This window comes from Pleurodeles waltl, chromosome 1_2, assembly GCF_031143425.1.
Source record: "Pleurodeles waltl isolate 20211129_DDA chromosome 1_2, aPleWal1.hap1.20221129, whole genome shotgun sequence".
Lineage (NCBI taxonomy): Eukaryota > Metazoa > Chordata > Amphibia > Caudata > Salamandridae > Pleurodeles > Pleurodeles waltl.
The window spans coordinates 1,230,436,388-1,230,457,887 of NC_090437.1; the positions used below are offsets into that span (position 1 = coordinate 1,230,436,388).

The 21,500-nt window shown below is 46.2% G+C and overlaps 1 protein-coding gene across 2 annotated transcripts in view; it reads right to left on the reverse strand.

Annotated features, from left to right (window-relative positions):
* IMMT (inner membrane mitochondrial protein) overlaps positions 1 to 21,500 on the reverse strand; it is a 300,472-nt gene that overhangs the window by 155,803 nt on the left and 123,169 nt on the right. For both annotated transcript variants that reach the window (XM_069204323.1, XM_069204314.1), the window contains one exon: positions 19,206 to 19,341. In XM_069204323.1, the coding sequence (XP_069060424.1) occupies positions 19,206 to 19,341 (136 nt within the window). The remainder of the gene's footprint in view (positions 1 to 19,205; positions 19,342 to 21,500) is intronic.

Genomic DNA, 21,500 nt, shown 5'->3' on the forward strand with positions numbered 1-21,500 from the left:
GATTTTTAAGACAAGTTGAAGCGCTCCATCAAAGCCATTCCCTTGATGGATAATTTGTGGGATGAATGCCTTTGCCTGTATGAAGAATTCAGCAAGAGAGACAACTTCTGTTGCCAGGCTTGGTAAATATTGCAATGCTACAAGTTCAGCTCCAGCTTATCTACTCAATCGGGTCAAGACAAAATAAGTAGGATCAGTGGCCACCCAGAGAAGATCTAAATCTCTTTTTACTTTGCATAGTGCCTTCATGCAAGGAAGATTTTTGCCTTGTTGTACGAAATCTACCTTTTTTTGTGTAGTCATCCTACGTTTGTAGCCTTTTGCGGGACCCTATACAATTCTGCCTGCTTTAGAACTCTGTGCACTTTACTCGTGCTGACCAGCAGTGAAATGCTTGTGCTCCCCCTTCTAACATGATTGAATTGGCATACTGCTAATGCGCATATTTAAGTTACTTATGAGTCGTACTAAGAGTACAAACGTGGCTTCAGGCCTACCACTGTAGCCTAACTGAAGCAGCGTAAAAACTGCAATGCGACAGGTCAAAATAAACCAGTCAGGTAAACCTCCCTTTTAAATGTTAACATGTCACCCCTCTGTAGGCAGCATAGCCCACATGGCAGGATGTATGGTATTTACAAGTAGGACATGTAAGAAATGTAATGTTAACACCCTCATTGTAGACCCACCGTCTGGTCGCTGGAGGATTATGCTTTTTTACAGTGGCCTCCTCAGACTGGACTTTAGAGTTAGATGTGATAGGACTCATGATTACCATAGATTCCCACACACACCTACAGCCCTCAGACCTAAATACTGTCTGAATACTTTAGCCACCATGAAAATGCCCAAAGTCAGTAGGGTTGGGCCCAGTACCTTTTACCCCATTGGTTAGCATGTGCTCAGGAGTGTTTCTCACACACTAGCTGGTGCCATGTGTAAATGTGGCAGTTTCAGGCACCCATGCTACTTCAGAACACTTCCTGGACCTGTGAAAGATCAGACAATGCTATGTGACTGGTATAAAGCGCTGAAGGACTGGACTTGCTCCTTCTTGTACCCAATGGACATAAGGCATACATCCTTTGTGGCTACAGGGAGACAATGAACTACAAGAGGCCTTTACTGCAACTGCTCAGCTGATATGTGGCAACTGGGCCTGGGCTGGAACCTGATGCTGGCCTCTACATGACACCCTGTGAGTTTTTAAGTGCCTCCGCTGAGGTCCTGGGGGCTTTGGAAGTGTACTTCTGTGGACTGCAACTCAAAAGCGCACATCAGAAGGTAAAATGTTAGACCAGAATGAACCTGAATGGTGTATCCCACCCATGCTTCATTGCATTTTAGCCTTCAATTGTGCATAGGCCCCATTCTACAGTGACTATTGACTACCATTGGCGCTTTGTGGTTTTTGGCGTTCTTGCTACTTAAATTTAAAAAAAAAAAAAAATCATCTTTCTGGTTGCCTTTACTGTATTTTTGTTATTTGGGTGTCACTTTTCTTTTATATTAAACATTTATTTTTTTGTGTATTTTTCTTATTCGGTTTGGGGTTCCTAATTCTATTGCATTTTGCCCTAATTAGTGTTTTGGAACTGCATAACTACCTTCAACATTGCCCTACAATAAGCCTGTCTGTTCTGTGCCATAGCTACCACAGGCTAATTTAGTGACTTTGAGGGTTCACCCTGACAAGGGTTTTTATTGTTCCTTGAGGTGGGCAGTCACCCACCTCAATTAATCTAATTTATTTTGTTAACATGGCCAAAAAGTAGAAGCATTCCCATCAATGCCTTTAATGATTTCAAGTGCCAGTGCTATTCTGTCAAGTTATAACAGACAGTTATGGAATGACATTTCTTCCTTGGAAAAATTACCTCCGACTGCAATGGAAAGGGGCAGAGTTTTGCTTTGTGGGAGGAGGGGTGGGGGAGGGGTCGAGATGTATTTGATGCTCCACTGCATGCCTCTAATTACAGTTTTAGGCAAATAACAGAAGCAGTGTTATATGGTTGGATGAGAAGCACATCCTTCCATATCGACATCTAATATAAAGTGCTTGATATGCTTTTTGATGGGAAGCAGCAACAGCTTTTTGGGAATTATGTTGATGATGCATTACATTCTATGAAGATGGCTACAGATAATGCCTGACCACTGTACACCTTTAAATGTAGGCAGGGCTTTGAATCTAATAGAAAGATCTTATATGGGCAACATGGACATTCCTCTTCTGGTAATGTTCGACCATATAACATCAGCCATTCTCATCCGCTACCTACCAATAAGCCATATAGCGATAATCCAAAAAATTTCAGTGAAGAGGCACCTGCTCCTTCTTTTCCAGCAAGTCCAAAGACCATGGCAACATGCCTGACTTATAGGGCCACCGCCTCTCTCTCCATCCATAAAGGTAGAGGAGAAAATATGGTCTTTCCTCCTAACCTGATGGCTTATAATGTCTTTAATGGCAGGTCTTGGATATCATCTGGCATGGTCACATGTTAGAATAAACTTATAGACTGTTTCCAGCACCTCAGAGAAGGCAGCACCATATGTTTCTGAATGTATCTCAGGAAGTGAGCACAAACCTTCAAAAAAATGTTTATTAAGCTACTGCCCAAATCCCAACACAATCAGGGAATCTACTTAAGGGTCTTCCTCGCATGAAAGAAAGCATAAGAGTGGCACCTGATTCTAGATCTAAAAGCACTCAGCACGTTTATCAATGATCAGTCTTTAAGGATGGGCTCACTGCTCGAGTTCCTGCAACCCATCAACAGGAACAATTTTCCAGCATCGCTATACTTGTAGGTTGCCTATTTTCTTGTACCAGTCTACCTGAAAAAAAAACAGGAAGTTCCTTTGACTCCTGGCTAATTCAACATCTCTAAGAACAGCTGGATCTTCAGAGGAGAGAGGTTAATGGGAAAACCTGGTCTTGGTGATTGCTAAGATCAAATAGTCACTCATCTGCTGGTTGAGATTGTGCAACATCTTTACAAGTCAAGACCTGTATTTGTCAGAATCTCAACGTCGTCTCACCACAGAAGCATTCCTATGAGCTTGGGGAGACCTTCTCAAGGAACTCTTTACCAGCAGCTTGAGGTCAGCAGAGGAAACAATTCCACATCATTATACTGGGACTGTATACTGTATTGGAATGGACAATGTGACCACCCTCCATAATGGCTGGACAAAGCCTCATGAACTGCCGAAAGAAGCTAAAAACATTCCCTACAACATCAGACTGTGGGTAGAGCATGATCCAGATCTCCAGAACGTAATAGAAGATGCCCACGCCATGCTCAGCTTGGACCAACACGAACTGCAACTGATTTTCAACAGATGGAGTGGATCGTCCCTTGATCAGCATGGACTTAAGATGACCTAAGCTTTCTTACACACTAACCGATAAAGACTTATTTCCTATTACAGTTAGGGCACTATAACCCCTCCTTTTTCTGGTTGGGACTCTTACTACATGGGTCTGGATCTGGTTGGCGATAAATTGCAAATAGTCAGCCCTGCTTTCGAGTATGCTTGTATAGTGTACAGTAAAGCAGCATAATACTTAAACTATACAAGCATTCTTTGAACCTCCTCCCTGATTTTAAGTCTGGGAAACCTCCACTGTGTATTAGTATATTCACTTGCGTAAGTTGCATACTTTTGGAAGTATACTTAAATATCTGCCATTGCTAGTTAATAAGAAGCGAGTCAGTTAGAAGAAAATCATTTACTTGCCTGTAACTATAGTTCTCCAGTCCAAGATTCACATGCTTGAACCAATCCCCGTCATTGAGATAGGAGTCCCACAGTACCTTCGAAAAAGTAGTACAATGATAGGCACAGACTGGAAAGGCCCTAGGCCCTTCAGTTTAGTTAACATATTCTAGTTTTTTTTTTTTAAAAGAAACTAAACTTAACTTTCAATCAATTAGGTTGCAAAACCCTTTTGAACACCCCTTTGCGAAGCTCCAGTCCCTCAGATTTTCAGAGCAGGAGTGTAAATAAATACCCAATGAGAGAGAAGGGGAAATTCACCGGGGAGGAGGGTGGATTGCATGTGAGTCTATGAAAGATTCCAATAGTGGGGAACTACAGTTGCAGGAAAGAAACTTATTATCTTACTCCGGTATTGGATCTTTCATTGAGTCACATGCTTAGCACATTTTTGCACAACGTTTAAGATATATTCACATAGGGATAGAAACATACAAATAGGTATTTTTTTATTATTATAATATTATTATAATACCGTCACATTAACAGATATAGAAACAGGGCAAAATGTGCGTTACGGATTAGCAGATGGTGGGAATGGTTTAGTGTAATGGCTCACCTTCACCGGAAAAGATGTTCTAATATCGCTTGGCCCACTGCTGTATCTTTGTGCACTGCTGCATCTCTGAACTGCAGCTTCCAAGTAGCAATGCAGAGTAAAAGTGTGTCTATTTGTTCCAGGTTGCTGCCCTGCATATTTCCTGGCAAGATAAACCAGCAAATAATGCAGCTGAAGTAGACATAGTTCTTGTAGAATGAGCACACACTGTTGTCTGTAACAGCATGCCAACTTTCCTGGGACAGAATTGAACAGTGCTGGATATCCATCAAGCTATGCTCTGTTTCGTTGAAGGATAGCCTTTCCTTGGAGTGCTGGATACTATGAAAAGGTGATTCGACTTGCAGGGTGTTTTGTCCAAGGAGAACTTTAAGCACCTCTTAACAGCCAAGGAGTGCAATGGTTTTTCTGCTGGCATCTTTGGGTCTGTCAAAAAGGTTTTCAAGAATACTGGTTCATTGAGGTGAAAGTATGATGGAACATTTGTAATAAATTTAGAGTTTGTTCAAAGAACCACCCTATCGTTTACAAATTGCAGGAAAGGTTCTTGAATGGTGAACGCCTATATCTCACTGACTCGTCTCACAGATGTTAGAGCCAATAGAAAAGCTAATTTCCAGGACAGGAATTTAATTTTTGGATGGGTTTGAATGGAACTCTCATTAGTTGTGTTTAGATGCCAAATAGATGGAGGCCTAACTAATCCCTTCAGGAACTGCTTTAAGAGTCAGCTCGGCCATAATGATTATGATGTTGTTGATCTTCTGAAGCAGGAACTAGCTGCCAAGTGAACTTTTATGGATGTCTGAGCAAGACCAGATTTTGCCAGATGCAGGAGATAAGGAATGGTTTCTTCCTGTGTGGATGATATTGGATGTATATTAGAATGCTGGCACCACATGCAAACTCGCTTCCATTTGAGGCAGTACGTTTTATTTAAATGGTCTCCCCCAAGCTCTGGTTAAGATGTCTCCGCACAGGAAAATTTAAATGTGCAAATTGGTTAAATTTAGGAACCAGGTTGACAAGTGCAAGGATTTGGTATCTGGATGCAGACCTTGGCCCTGGCTCATCATCAGAAGAGACGGTATCAGTTTCAGCTGGATGTGAGGTCTCACAGAGGAGGAGCAACTCTGTGAACCAATACTGATGTGGCCATGTTGGAGCTATGAGAGTGATACTGAATGGCTCGGTCTTTATCTTCCTGAGGATGTTTGGGAGGACAGGAATCGGAGGAACAGCATAGGCAAAGATTCCTGACCATGCAATTGAAAATGCATTCCCCCACAATCCCAGTTGTGGATGCCAACTTGAGTAGAACCACCATTTCCAGCTATGGGATGTATGGAAGAGGTCTAGATTTGGTTCACCCCACTGGTAAAATATGTTCTGCAGAATCTTCTGATCAAGTTCCCACTTGTGGCAAGCAGTTCTCATTCTGCTGAGAGTATCTGCTATGGTGTTTTTCTTACCCAGAACATGTTCCGCTGTTAAATGCACTTAATGACGATTAAACTATTCCCAGATATGTCGTGCTTCCTGGGATAGCGGGTGAGATTTCATGCCACCCTGCTTGTTGATGTAGTGCTCAGTCGTAGTATCATCTGCATGAATGAATACAGCAGAATTTTTGATTCTGGAAAGAATGGCTTGCAAGGCTAGATATTCCGCCTGGAGCTCGAGCAGAGACTGGTATGAAGTAGAATCTGAAAGAATTCCCATTTGCTGTGGACTTGTAAATCCTGTAGATGAGCTCCCTAGCCCTCTAAGGAAGCAGTGGTGGTGATGACCAATGAAGAAGCCTGAGGTGTAGAGGAAAGACTGACTGAAAGGTTTGGGTGGCAGGTCCTCCAGGGTAAGGCCTTGATCATGCCCGGAGTGACTTGGATGAGGTCGTTGAAAGATCCTGTCATTTGTATCCATTGCCTGTCCAATTCCTCCCGGAGTTGACGCATGCGCAGGTGGCAAAAAGGAGGACTGCAAGATGACATCACCTCAAGGAGGGATTTGTAAAGGCGAACAGAAAGTGACTTTTCTTTGGACTATATGTGCTGGGTTAGCAATTTTGTTTGTCTTTCTGGTGCTGGATATGCTTGATCAGAGTAATCAGTGTGGCTCCCTAAAATGTTATCCTTTGAGTTGGTTGAAGACTTGTCTTCTGTGGATTTAGTATAAGACCCAGATTGTTGAATAGGAGCATGCAAGCGGTGGTCGATCTTTGAGGGGCTTGGCGCAAGGGTGCTTTCTCTAACCAGTCGTACAACAAAGGGAACATCTGGTGTTTCTCTTGTCGCAGAAAGGCCGCTACTGGTGCCAAACACTTAGTAAAAATGAGATGACTTCAGGCCAGATGGGTGCACTGTGAAATGATAATGGCGGCCAGGTACAGTGAATCTAGAATTATTCTGTGTTTTGGGTGGGTAGAGGCATGAAAATATGCATTTAGGAGATCGAGGGTCATCATATGGTCTCCTTGGTTTAGAAGGTGCAGTATGTCCTGCAGTGTTACCATGCAGAATGTTTGCTTCTTTAGATGGGTACTCAGGTTTCTTAGATCTAGGATCGGTCACCACTCCCTTGACTTCTTCTGGACCAAGAAGAAACAGGAGTAGAAGCATCTCCCTTTCTGAGGTGAGGGAACGGTATTGGCAATGTCCATGGCGCAATTGATGATTTAGGATGAAGAGCACTGTCTACTGCAATATCGAGAGGTTTATCTAAGTAGGGACTGATATCCGACCACATCTGGTGATCATACCTACCAAGAACAGCTAGAGGGTCTGTTGGTCACATCATAAGTGCTGAAATTGAGGAGAAACATTTTCCTATTCCATTGTCGAGGCGCATAACCTCTATATCTGGAGGTACTGATATGGGCGCTGAAGGGTTTTTTGAGCGATGCTGGGCTGACTGGGTAATCACAGAGTAGGGCTTGGGATGTCCAGTGACATAAGCAGGAGAGGCATCTGGGGTTTCTATTCTTTATATAGGCGTGGTAACACAGCAGCTACTGGGGCTGGGTTTTTTAATGCTGTCATCTCAGATGTAATCGACAATGGGTACAGACCTGATGCTCTTGTGGTAGGGCTCCTTAAAATCATAGAGAAAACAGACTGTTTTGTAGGCAGGGGAAGCTCGAATCTCCCTGCTGCTCTCTCTAAAAGATTATGGAACCCTCTTAGATCTTCGGGAGGTGAATCTGCAGAAGGTGGCATTGGGGATGACGGTGTTGAAAGAAGGAAGTTATCTCACTCATTGTGAACATCACATAGCTCACCCTTTTCTCTTTATGAAGTTGAAGAGTCCTAAAGAGGAATGATTTGCTGGGTTGGTCTCGTAGATGAGTGTGTAAGCAATGGCCGTAGTGTTTGTGTGGTCAATGGTTGCAAAAGCAGAGACTTCACAGATGGAGGCATCTGCCTTAGTGATGGTGTTGTAGGCAGGAAACACTTTTGGCAATCTGCCAACATAAATTGTAGATCAAATACCAATGATCTGGGGAGACATAACGTGTACTCTTGATATTGTTGGTGAAATTGTTCTAGAGGCTGATAATAGCTCTGGTTATAATATTAGTAGTCTTCATCTTCCTGTTGGTATTTGACCTGAAGCTCAGATGGACTGTGCGCAATGCCAACAGGACATTGGTGATCAGAGTCATCCTCATCCAGGAGGCGACTAGGCTGCAAGGATGACACTTTACTGGGTAATGTGTGTTCTGGCCAGATATATTTGGATGTCTGGTTTCTCTTGAGTTTTCACTCGTGAACGAGGTCATTGATGGGGTCATTGACAAGGTTGTCAACGTGGTAGTTGACTGATGATTCATTGACGACAATGTCATTGTAGATTTTAACGTTGATGGGGCTGACCTCAATGAAGCCGGAATAATCTTCACTGTCGACGGTATGGGGGTCTGAGCTGTTGGCGACACTGTAGTAGTCAAGTTGGACGTCATTGTCAACAGGGTGGTCATAGTTGCCATATTGACCCCGCAGTGGTTGTCTTAGCTATAGCCCCCACCATGCGCAGATTTTTCTTCATTATTTTGACTGCTAATGCTTCACTTATATTTTTAATAATAACGTTATAGAAGTGGTCACGAGTGCTGTAATATCTGGGGCAATTAGCAGTGCATGGCAAGGACGCGAGTTATAGTTACCTTAGGGCACAATTACAGTTACTTGTAATAAGTAAGTATAACTGCTGAATTTCTAAGATTTTGTATGAGTAAATGGAGAACCTAACCATAATGTCCCTGTAACCTTTGGTTTTTTTCCAGTGAATTTCTATGCTTTTTAACATGAATTAATTTTAGTTACTATACGTTAATCCAACCAATGTGGCCAGGTCCTGCGGCCAACCCTCTATAACCACCCAACCCCGTGCACAGCCTTCAACCGTGTGCGGCACATGTTGGCATCAGGGCCTGTCTCTGGTTGTGATAGTGAGTGTGACAGTGTCTGACTGGGTGTGAGTGGGTGTGACAGTGTCTGCCTGGGTGCGAGCAAGTCTGAGTGGATGCGAGAGTGTCTGTCTGGGTGTAAGAGTAGGTGTGATAGGGAGTCTGTGGGTCTGAGTGTCTGTGTGTGGTGTGAGAGTGTCCGAGTGGGTATGTGAGTGTCTGTGTAGGTGTGTCAGTAACTGCATGAGTGACTTTTGCAAAGTCATCTTTTAGCCCTATTCATCCCCATTTTTGTTTGTTGCTGACTGGTGCTGATGACAACTGACTGACTGTGCCCTGGGCTCTGTTACCCAGACCCAGGCCAGTGCTATTTCAAAACACACACATGAGTAGAGTACACTAGGTATTAGGGTGAACTTCCAATTGTCCTGACAGACTCTGTAAGTCCCTAGTATATAACAGGGCAAGGGTGTACAATCTGCCTATAAGCCCCTAGTATATAATAGGGCATGGAGATTAACCCTACAGAATTTCTGCACTTGCACATGTGCACTGCTGCATGCATCCTGCCCTTTTAAATGCAGACTTGCCTTGCAGCCTGCCTTTAAAAGTTAAATTCCTACCATTTACATGGCAGCCCCTATAAGTCCCTAGTAAAAAAATGTGGCAATAGGTGCCAATTACCTATAAGACCCTAGTACATAATAGGGCATGGAAGTAGAGGCCTAGCAGAATTGCTGCCCTTAAGATGTGGGCACTGCTGGACATTTTCTGTCATTTTTAAATGCAGCCTGACTCTGCAGACTGTATTTAAATGGAACTGGTGCCCCAATTCGACTTTGGTGCTGCGGGCACTTTAAATGTGATGATCTACCTTATTCTCACATATTAGGTACCCCCAGGTTCTCCCCTAGGTGTTCCAGGGCCAGGGGGCCATGAAACTATAAGCAGGGGCCTTATAAAAGATGTTTTATAAACCCTGGTTAGGGAAAAACTGATCATTTCATTTTTTCCCCATTATGGATATTGGCCTTTATAGGCCATCATTGCTATATTGTATTTCATGGTAATAAATAGTAAGGAAAAGCGCCGAAAAGTCATTCTAGGAATTAAACGATTTGTTTTCATAAATCCATCAAATTGACATTGGTGAATTTATCACAACTTGTACAGAAAATAAGTTATAAGACTTTTCTTTCTGTAAGCCAAAAATCCAGCCTTCTGAAGGTCCCCTCGGATTAGTCAGTGCTAACAGGATTAGCAGAGCTGCTTGATTAAGTGATAAGTGGCTGTCCAGAGTAAAGCCTAGGATGGTTTAGTCAGCTCTTAATTTCAGACATCATGGATTTTGAAAGAATAGTGCTTTCTGGGACAGGAATATGCCACACTTTGTAGGGAGTAGTCATGCATCTGGGTGTCACTGCATTCTATTGGTTTAATAGAGAGAGAGAGTTACAGTAGTACAAGAGGGTTCCCAAACAATATCTTATTATAGTAGAACCATGAAGGGAGAACACACCCATTCTATGATGTAGCTGTGGTACAGTATCGTTATACTAGCTGCAGGGTTCAATAGCGTTCTAATAATCTCCCTCTGCTCTGCCCCAGATCTCCAAAAGGGAACCAGACAGTTGTTTCCTTCTAGAATAATCCTCCCCCAGGCAAGCGAAGTAAGCGGGGGAGGGCAGGTACAAATAAAATGTTATAGGAGGACACGAGTGTTGGTGAGGAGAAGGTAGTTTCAAATGACCTCCGGCTAGGGAAATATGAGCTGGGGATTAGGGATGACGTTCCAGCATGGTGTAGAAGAGAGTAGTGTCCTTCCCTTGATACGGGGAAAGGAGCCCTGAGAGAGGACCTTAATATAGGGATATAGGGGTATGGGGTGCAGAAGTGTAAGAATTCCTCAGTAATAGTAGTGTAGATAAATAGAATGGACAACTCGGAATGTTACGAAGAGCAGATATGGAGTAATCAGAGGCGGGCAGGAATTATCCAAAGGAGGAGGGATTTTCAAACCAGACTAGTAAAAAGAGAAGAGTGAGGCTGTAAGTATGCAAAAGAGGAAAAGATAAGGGAGGAAAGGAAGAGATGAGGAATAAGAATAGAGGAAAGAGAGAAGAGGAGGAGCATAGGCAAAGGCGGGGATGTATATAAGAGAGAGGTTAATGTTGATAGGAGTGATGGCAGTAATAGTATTAGTAGTAGTAGTAGTGACCGAGGGGGGAAGAAAGAATCACATAAAGAGGGGGGGTGGTGGTAGAACTGGGGTCGTAGGGCAGGCGGAGCGATGGTAGCACGTAAGAGGGGAGAGGTTAATGAAAATGAGAATGAAGAAAGAGAAAAAGATAATGACGGGGGGGTGACACAGCCACGACAGACTGCATGTTAGCATTCAGTAGAGGTCAATACTGAATCAGAGGGGATATAATTCAATAAGGAGCGACTTTGAATGATTCAGAGAGGTGGAGCCTCATCTGTGTAAGTTGGTTGTGATCTCTCGTGGGGGGGGGGGGGGGGGGGGGGGACTTAGTTTGTTGATCCGAAGAGAAAGGGCGACCAGGTTTGTAAGAACACATCTGTTCTATCCTGTAGGTCATATATGAGTCGTTCATGGGAGGCCGCCTGATACACTGCAGCGATCCATTCTTCATGAGAGGGGACGGCTGCTGCACGCCAATGTCTGAGGATACATAATTTTGCCTTGGCCAGTGCGGTGTGCAGTAGTCGGCCTTGTGGTCGGGAAAGATCATACAGCTCTCTAGTATCATGCAGTAGTAGGAGGAGGGATGGGGTGAGGAGTAGTGGCAGGGGCAACACCTCCCCAAGGGTATTTCCCACCAATCGCCAAAAGGGTTGTATGGCCGGACAATCATGTAGAATATGGGGTAAGTCGCAATGAGTGTGCGGGCATCTTCAGCAAGATGCATAGGATAATAATACTGCAGTGTGCAGTTTCTGGGGGTCCAATACCAATCATGTAAGGTCTTAAAGACAAAATTTCAAAACGGGCCTCTCGGGCCCCTCGGGCCCCTCGGTCTCTGGCCTCGATCAAGTCTGCCCGGTCCTCTAGGTCGTAGTCAATCTGTAGGCATGTCTGCCATTTATTCTTAAGGGAATTAAAGGAGGGGGAGTGAGAAAAGGTGCTGATTCAATAATGCCTGTAGTCCGGATACGGCCCCCTTCAGTTGACCCCAGGTTTCCATGTATTCAACGTCTTCCAGGTATTCCCCGATATGAGCTGGTCTACCCGCGTGATACCTCTCAGGTTCCAGTCCCTCCAGAAGATAGTCTCTTCCCCCCCCCCCCCCCCAATCTGAAAACTTTTATTGCGCCATAATGGGGCTCTACCATGTAAATGGGGGTCTACTTTTAAGGATCTGCGCCTGCCGCAAAGCTTTCCTCATAGCTCCAATCATAGGATTGGTGGTTCATTGATCCACCGGACCTGTACCATAAAGCATCTGGAGGCCGTATGAGGCACTTGAGAGCGTCCGTTCTACTTCCACCCAGAGTGGTGGATCTCGTGCGTTCAGGAGTAAAAAGACCAGTTGCGAGAGATGTAATGCGGAGGCATAGTGTTCAAATGAGGGGAGGTTTAGACCTCCAAACTCACGTCGGGCTAGTAGCGTGGATCTAGGTAATCGTGGCCGTGTGGATCCCCAGGCGAAAGCGCGAATACAGCGGTCTATCTCTCGGAGGAGAGATAGGGGTATATGCAGGGGGAGCATGCCCAGGATATATAGAAATCTTGGTACGGTCACCATTCACACCGCTTGCACTCTGCCCCACATAGAGAGACCTAACTGAGTCCACTTCTCAAAATCTCGCTTCATATTGCTAAGCAAGGGATCTAGATTGTCAGTCACTATTTTATCCAAACCTTTGTTTATGTCGATGCCCAGGTAGCGAAGACATGAGTGTTTCCATTTGACCGGGAGTCCTTGTACTGAGGTGCTGACTGCAATAGGGGATAATGGTAGTGCTTCACTTTTACCCCAGTTTATCCGATAGCCCGAAAGATGTTCAAATTCCATTAGGATCTCTCTAAGGGCTGGGGGGGAGTTGGGTAAGTCGGTGAGGGTTAGTAGAATATCGTCCGCGTATAGGTAAATGATGGAGCTCCCGTCTGGGATCGAGATTCCCGATATAAGATTGGAGCTACGAATAACCGCTGCTAAGGGTTCTACGGCCAGTAGAAACAGTCAGGGGGATAGCGGGAGCCCTGTCGTGTCCCTCTGTGGATTGTAAAGGTGTCCAAGAGGAATCCTCTGCCGTTTACCTGGGCTGTTGGGGAGTCATATAGTAGGCGCACTCTATTAATGAAACTAGTCCCTAATCCAAAATGTTTTAGGATTTCAAAAGGGTACCACCATTGTATTCGGTCAAATGCCTTCTCGGCGTCTAATGAGAGGGCAAGGGCTTCCTCTCATGTGTCTTGTGCTGTCCAGATAGAATGAAAAAGTGTGCGGAGGTGGTTCCTTGAGGAGCGGACCGGTACAAAGCCCACTTGGGTGTGGTGAATTAGGGAGGGGATTACTTTTTTGAGGCGAGACGCCAATTTCTGCCAATATCTTGATATCCCCATTAAGGAGGGAGATGGGGCGGTAGCTTCCACAGAGAAGAGGGTCCTTTCCTGGTTTGGGTAAGACTGTGATGGAGGCTTTGTTGGAGAGAAGGTGTAGAGAACCTGTCTGATCAGCCCCTTTGAATGCCTCATATAACGCTTCCACAGTGTCAGCTCCTGTTCATTTATAGAATTCGGATGTAATCCTCTCCTGGTGCTTTATGATATGATAGGTTGGCTATCACCTGTTGGATCTCTACTTTGCTAATGTCGCCCTCTAAGAGCGCCCTACCTTCGGCCGAGAGACAGGATATATTTGCTCTCCGCAGGAAGGCATCCAAGCGGTTAGTGTCCTCGAACGTTTCTGGGGTATAGAGGGCTTGGTAATATCGGCCGAATTAATTTGCAATATCCTGAGGGTGTGTGATAAGTGTGTTGTCTCGGTTACGTATTGCTGGTATGGCTAGTGCAGCTTCCCTTTGATGGAATTGTGCGGCTAGCAGGCGACCTGCCTTCTCCCAGTGTTCATAGTGGCAGCCTTTCAGCCTTTGTAATGCATATTCCGCCTGTGAAGTAGAGAGGGAGTTGAGCTCCATTTTAGCTTTTCTGGTGGCGACGGTTGAGCGGGTGGGGGCTCGAGTGTACTCCCTGGTGGCGTGGGCTATACTATCTTCTAGGTTGCTCTGCTGATCCCTCCTTTGAGCATCGAGGATGGCCGCATCCCTCATTATAAGTCTTCCAATAGTTGCCTTCTCCGCCGCCCAGAGAAGCTGGGGCGAAGACACCGAGCCCTTATTATGCTGAGGGTATGTGGCTACGAGTGCTTTAAGTTGTTCCTTTCCTTTCGGGGTTCGGTATCTGGGATTGGAGAGCCGCCAAGGCTTACGGCCGGGTGTGATCATCCTGAGTTCTAGAGTTAACAAAACCAGGGAATGATCAGACAGTGCAGCCATGAGAATTTCTGACATTCAAATTGATTGCACTATCCGGTGATTGACCAGAAAGTAGTCTTGTCGTGATTGAGTGCCATGGACAGAGAAGACAAAAGTGTATTCATGATCGGAGGGGTGGGAAAGATGCCAGCAATCTAGCAAGTCGTGATCTGGTAGGACATCATGTAGAGGGGCTCGATCTGCATTGTTGCCCATATCAAGACCGCTTGAGCGATCCAGGATGGCGTCTTGAACAATGTTCCCCTAGTATACATTGTGAGGCGCCAATCTGCGTTAATAGGCGGTTGAGAGAGAGAAAGAAGGAACGTTTGGAGCCTGTGGGAGCGTATATGGAACCTATACAAATTGTGGCAGGGTCTACCGTGAGTTTGGCGAGGACGTAGCGTCATTCCGGGTCATGCCATGTTTTGAGTAGCCGAAACTGTAATGAGCGACAAAGGAGTATTGCCACCCCGCACCTCCTCCCTGTGCCCTGCGTTCCGTCATGTACGGAGGGTAGTCCACTGAAAAGCACTTTGCCCACCCAATCTCTACGAAGTTTTTCGGACTCTGATGAGGAGAGGTGTGTTTCCTGTAGTAGGGCAACGTCGGCATGTTTGGAGCGGAGATAGGATTGAATCTTCTGCCGTTTGATGTAGTGGGTCATACTGTGTGCATTCCATGACAAGACTGAGCGGAGTCGTCGACCCCATGGATGTGCGTAGGGAGGGCCTAGTCTGCAAGATGCTCAAGTTTCTGTGTTCGATGATAGAGAGAGAGAGAAAAGGGGAAAGGAGGTGTTACGTGTAAAAGAACTACGCCCAAGCGTAAGATGGGGAGGGGACGAGGAAGAGAGTGTGGTGGAGATAAAGCCCTCGGTCACAGAGTGAGGGAGAGTTAGGTAGGTGGAAGGGCAAGTCAGAGGGATAGGAGATAATGTATAGAGAGCAGTATAGAGAGACAAGAGGGAGAGAGAAGTAACCCCTAAGTAACCGGGAAGTGGTTAGCGCTCTAGTAAGCACAGGGGTGAGGAAAGGGGTATAGAGATCTAAGAAAAAGCAACAGGAATAAGCAATGTTAGGGAAGGGGAGAGGGATGAGAACAGTAGCGGAGAATAGCTCGCTACCGAAAGTCCTATTAAACTGCAGGTCTGAACCTGTAGGGCCCACGCGCCGGGAGGGCATTGTTGTGGGGTGAAGGTGAAGTGGGGGATTGATGGTTCGCTTGCAATCTTTTAAGTCCGCCAGGGGACCTCCTTGTTAAATAATTTTGTATGGCAGTGGGTAGGTCACTGAAGGTTATGGGGGCTGAGGTTTGGGAAGGCAGATATGATGAATCATGAGGTATTACTTAGGATATAGACAATGTATGGCATGTATCATAGTGGTGTAGGGTGTAAAGAATTACGGCGGGCGGGGCTGTGCTCTGGGTGGGCGCCCAAGTAAATACTCAGAGGGCGTAGTACCAGTGCTGTCAGAGACAGGGTGAGGGCGGTGCTGCCATTGTCCCCAACCGGGGAAGACAGTACCCGAAAGGCCTGCTTTAGCGGTTGGTAAATGTGCCCTTGCTAATCTTAGGGGCTAGGGACAGGGGGTAACTGTATGACTTCGTCTAGGGGATGTCTAGGGAGGGCCGATATGTCTCCGAGGACTTAGTGTAGGGAGTTTGTTGTACTAGAGCACCGAGCGCCCTTCCAATCGGTCATGTGTGGGGGAATAATCTGCTGGTGTGGAGTCAGCCTTCCCCTTGGCCGAAATGTGAAAAATGTTGAGGGGGGGCGTGGGGAGAGGCTCGTTATAAGGAAAAACATTTTTTAATCTTGTAACAACTGTGTCAGAGAAACCACATCACAAAAAATAAAGAATATGCAAAAACAAGTTAACAGGACATTTACCACCGCTGTGATTTTTCATTTGTCCAATCATAAGTTTGACCCCGGACTATTATAGCAGCAGCACTGAGAAGAGGTAGCGGACGTTTTGAACCTTTCACTTACAATAGGAGGAGGTTGGGGCCCAAATCCCTCCCAGATCCCCTCCTGCCAAAAAGATAGTAATCAATTAGATTAATTGAGTTTGCCACTTAGCTGTCCGAAAGTGGGAGGATCTGGTGACAGATTCGAATCAAGAATTCCTCCGGGTCTCTAGGAGATCAATGTCCTGGATGGTCGCCGATTAATGGTTTCAAGGGAGAACGGGATTAGTCTCTGCCCGTGTCCTGGGTGTGGTCGATCACCGCTTGAAGGACATGATCACGATTGCCATGAGATTTAGGGGGACGTTCGTACATTCTGCCTCTCTTTTGTGAGGATGGGCGCTGGGGTGAGACCGCGGGGATAGAGTAGTGAAGGTGTCCCCTATAGGGAGGGAGTCAGAGTCCAGGTGTACGGAGGTAGTATCCATGGGGTGGGAGGCAAGGTTGCTCAGAAAGGAGCCGAGGTCTTCTGTTTTGGTAAAGTCTCTGGATTTGCCGTTGTATGTGATCCACATTCGAGCTGGCTCGAAAAGGCCATATTTAATATCCAGGTTCCTAAGTTGCGGGCGGAGAGCCAGAAATGCCTTTCGTTTTTCATTTGTCAGTCTGGAGAAATCTGCTGCCACTCTGATCTCGTGACCCTCCAGGGAGACCGGGCCTTCAGATCCCTCTTTATGTTCCGGGATACCAAAAAAGCGTATGTTGTTTCTGCGACTCCTATGTTCCAGATCGGTAATCTTTGCTCGGAGGGATCGTAACTCCACCTCCTGATCGGGCAGTACCACTACTTGGTCATCCACGGCTGTGAGACGTTGGTCCAAGGCATTTGCTGTCTCCTGGAAGCCGGCAATGTTAGCGTGGATGGAGGAGGAGGCCACAGTTAAATCTGTTATTTTTATTTCCATTGCCTCTAGGCGGCGTCCTACCAAAGCAATCTCCTGCAATATGCTGTCTGTCGCTCCCAGCGTAGAGGGGTCAGCTGGCGAGGGTGAGGGGCAGAGTGGGGTCATCTGTGCCGCCATGGTTTTTGGTTGTACAATGGCCTCTGAGAACAGCAGTTGGCGAGAGTTTACCTTTTCCTGTTTGGCATTTCCCCGAATGTACGAAGGTCCCAGGGGGAGGGTATCTAGTAGGTATGTGTGTATTGGTCCCAGGTCTCGCCGCTCGTGGCCCTTGGTACAGTCGGACAGGCTATTGGGACTGCAGCCGTTGTAGGTGGGTAACTCGGCAGATTGTGGATGGGGGGGGTTTCACATGGGATGGGTTAGTTGTTGAGCTGTGCGACCAGTGGATGGTGTTTTCACTTCTAGACGATCTGGATGTCCATAGGCCCAGATTCCTGTGCCATCTGAAGCAGTTCGTGCTATGTCTAAATCTACCTCGGGTCCCCCACCGGGTGCTGAGGTGAGGGTATAGAGGTTAAAAGAACGGTGGTCGCAGGGAAGAGTCTGGAGGGGGAGCGACTTCAGGTGTAGTGCCGCTATAGTCCGGTGAGAGATCCCTCCCCTTTGTATTGTCTCGTTGAAAGAATCAGCCTCATCACCCCAGCGAGGAGTTCCCTGTCAGGACTACTGAAGAGGATGCCAGTTTGTTTCAGAAAGAGAGCTTCGGTTATGATTGTATTACCCTCTTGTTTGTGAGCCAAGGGTTTGCCTGGTGAATCTTTCATTATTCCATCCAGGAATGCTGTGGAGCAAAAGTCAAAGTTTCTTTAGGGGATCCCACCATTGTTTGTCAGTTTAAGGGCCTCCTGGTGCAGGGCTTCGTCATGGCTCTATGATCGAGCCGAAGCATGGGGTTAAATAGTTAATTGCAGCAATGCCCCGGGGGGGGGGGGGGGGGGGGGGGGGGAAGGCAGGTATGTCCCCCCACTCCTTAGTTGTGGGCTCCGGATGTGTGGTTCTGTTCGCGTGTCTCCTGTCACGGGGTGCAGGGATAGTGGCGTCCTCAGCTTCCCCTGAAGACGCACTTGTCTCCGGGTTCGTTGCGTGCACTAGACCGTGGCTCGACGCACCACGGTAGGCCGCTTGCGGTCCGACGTCTGATTCAGCTGAAGCGGCTGTTCCGAGCCGCGAATCCGCATTGTTTCTCAAGTCCACGTCTCCTGAGGTATTGAGAGGCTGCGGAGGAGGTTGCTGACGGAGAATTGCACCCCCGCTGAGCCTCCGATCCAGCCCGGCACGCAGAGCTTCTCCTTCAGGCGGCCATTCGCTTCGGCAGCCAGACCACGCCCCCCCTTTGCGCCCCCCCCCCCCCCCCCCCCAGCATCCAGTGGATTTCAAGGATTTGGCCAGGTGCAATGTGGGAATTGTGGTCCAACTTTCCAAGGACCATCCAGGAGATTCCTGACCCTTGGATTTATATTTTGGACCCTCTGTACCTGCAAGGACGACTTCAGGAAATGCCTCCTGAAGATTGGAGAATTTTGGTAAAGTCGGCACTTTGAATTTCTAAGCACTAGAAAGTGTTTATTCTTTTAAAATTCATATCTCTGGTTTCCTATATTGGACTTATGTCATTTTGGTGTCTATTTACTCATAAAAATACCTTCGCCCAGTGTAGTTTTTGTTTCTGGCCACAGAGAGCACAAAGGCTCTCACCCCATGTGGTCAGAAACTCGTCTGGAAGTGGCAGGCTGGCACAGATCGGTCAGTCCTGCACTAAAGGATTGGGTAAAATACAGGAGGCATCTCTAATATTCGCGATCCTAGATATCCATATTTTTTAATCTCATACCTCAAAAACTACTGAACGGATTTACATCAAATCATAAATAAAACGCTTTCTGGACCAAGAGCTAGCTTTCTGCCAAATTTGGTGTAATTCTGTCTAGTGGTTTGGGCTGTAGTCATGTACAAAATCCCTATGAGAAAATGCATGGGGGAAATGTGTTTTGGGACTCCCCCTTTTTTGCCTGACATTTGCAATATGCTCGGTTTCTTTTAAACAACAAAAAAAACACTTTCAGAAACAAAATATTACCTTTTTGACAACATTGTCAAGATCAACAATCATGTGGTGAAGATTCTCTTCTGCTGATGTTATGTGAGGTTTTGCTCCATCAACTGGTGTTTTCTTGGCATTATCAATGACACTCTTCATCCTCTCCAACTCTTCCCTTAAAAACAAATTGGTGAGTATAAGTAAAAACAGTTTGAGTAAAATAATCAATATACTCAGGTATTCAGATTTATGAAATTAATTTTAAAAACATGCATACTAAGCAAAATTAACACCCTGTAGTGAATGCTGCAATGTGTTTGGACAATCAATGTTTAGAAAGCTGTAATTACCTATTTGCCTGTATTCAGAGTTTAGGGAAAATATGAATCAAGGAAATGAAGCAGATGGGGGCAAAGTAGTTGAGAGGAGTGTGATGCCTGTAGTGACCAGCTACTGTTATTTATCCTCAGGGGTAAGTAAAAAAAAAAAAAAAAAAAACAGTAGTAGAAGTTGCAAATTTAAAGATTTAGCCATGATAAATGGCAGAGGGTTCTTTAATATTGCAAATTTAAAATATACATTTTGTGAAAAGCCCTCCGAGATACTGATTTTGAATAAGATATTATACAGTCACCTTACACTTCTCATTGGATATCCCACATGACATCATCGCCCTACATGTATAAGTGTGTGTGTGTGTAATCTTTGCTAATCCATAAACTAGAACAGGTTATGTTAGTGTATTTTAGTCTTACTCACATGTTTGTAAACACATGTTGGAACTTTGAGGTTCCTGGGTAGACCCAGAGCTATATATGCCCAATGAAACACACTACGTAGATTGTGAAGTCATGTACACATGATGCAGGAGCAGTGTATATTTATATGAATTCCATTTTGAGTTGGCAGTATAGTGTGAGGGAAAGATTGGAACAAGAGGGAGCAGCACATCAGAATGATCTGCTAGACCCATTAATCTGATGTTATGGACTGACAGTGGATTCCCCCTCCAACCGTGCACCCAGGGTCTTGCAGAATCAAACTAGGAGGGCTTTGAGGATGCAGCTGCCGGGGGATTGGTGGCAGATGACTCCTAGCTACCAGACCCCCAGGGTCGAAATTCACTGAGTCCACATCACTGCATAGCTTGGGGAGCTTGCCCAGCATGGTGGCGGGGATATGGTTGGCGCGGTGCCATGCGCCTTCCGTACCATAGCCACGAAAGGGGTAAAAGGCAAACTGGGGGGAGAGGTGTCACTGAGAGCCCAAGGACTTGGCCGTAGCCTGCAAGTCCTTGAAGTGCTCCAGCTCCAAATCTGCCTTTTCTCTGAAGAAATGAGTCCAATCGAAGGGCATGTCCACGAGGTTGGCCTGGACATCACCCAAAAAGCCAGATGTTAGCTAGGTGTGCACTGAACGTTCGCCATCAAAACTGCTCTGCCCAGCGAGTCTGTGTATCCAAACCACACCTAATGGTGAACTTTGCTGCATCCCTCCAGTCTTTCACTGCTTGGGAGAGGATGGCCCAGGCCTCCTCCGGGACCTGTGCCAGCACTTGCGCAACCGTATGGTATGGGAGTAATGGCCCAAAAGGCATGCGGTGTTCAACGACCCCAATGCCAGGGTGGTGAAAAAAACATTCTTCCCAAGCGTGTCCTGTCTCTTGGATTCCCCACAACGCTCTCCGGGGTGGGATGGTGGCTGAGGAAGTTAGGATCACCTGGGGCAGGGTGATGACAGTGGGCAATTGTCCTGTTCACAGGAGCCCCTGTGCTGGGCTTGGACCAAGTTCCCAGAAGAGCTGCATTAAAGGGCAATAGGGGTTCACACTCTTGACTGAAGCACTTCAGTCAAGAGTTTAGTCTTGACCGCCACAGAGGAAAGTTCGAGGTCAAGGACCTCAGCTGCTCCTTCACCTCCACCGCCATTGCGTATGATGCCCCCCTCCTCCGTAGCAATGGTGAGTAGAGAGAGCAAGCCAGAATCTGGATAGGTGTCCAGTCCACTGGCCTCTCCTAGCTCCTCATATCAGTCCAAGGAAGTTGGAGTCTTTAGCTAGTATTCTAAAGGGTCCAGTGACCCCTCTCATTCATCAGCCAAAACTGGCTACTCAGAAAAATGCTCAGGGAATGACATAGGACCAATAGGCCCTAGCAGCTCCAGAATCGGTGTTGAGCGATGCCGTTCTGACTACGAGTCATTGGGGATCAGAATGGGGCTGGTGCTGCCCGGGGCATCGGCAATGTGATCGGCGCTGGAGAAGGATCGCTGGCACGACAGGTGAAGTCGTAGTCAAAATCACTAGTCTTAGCTCCAGGTAAGGTTCCAAGTGGT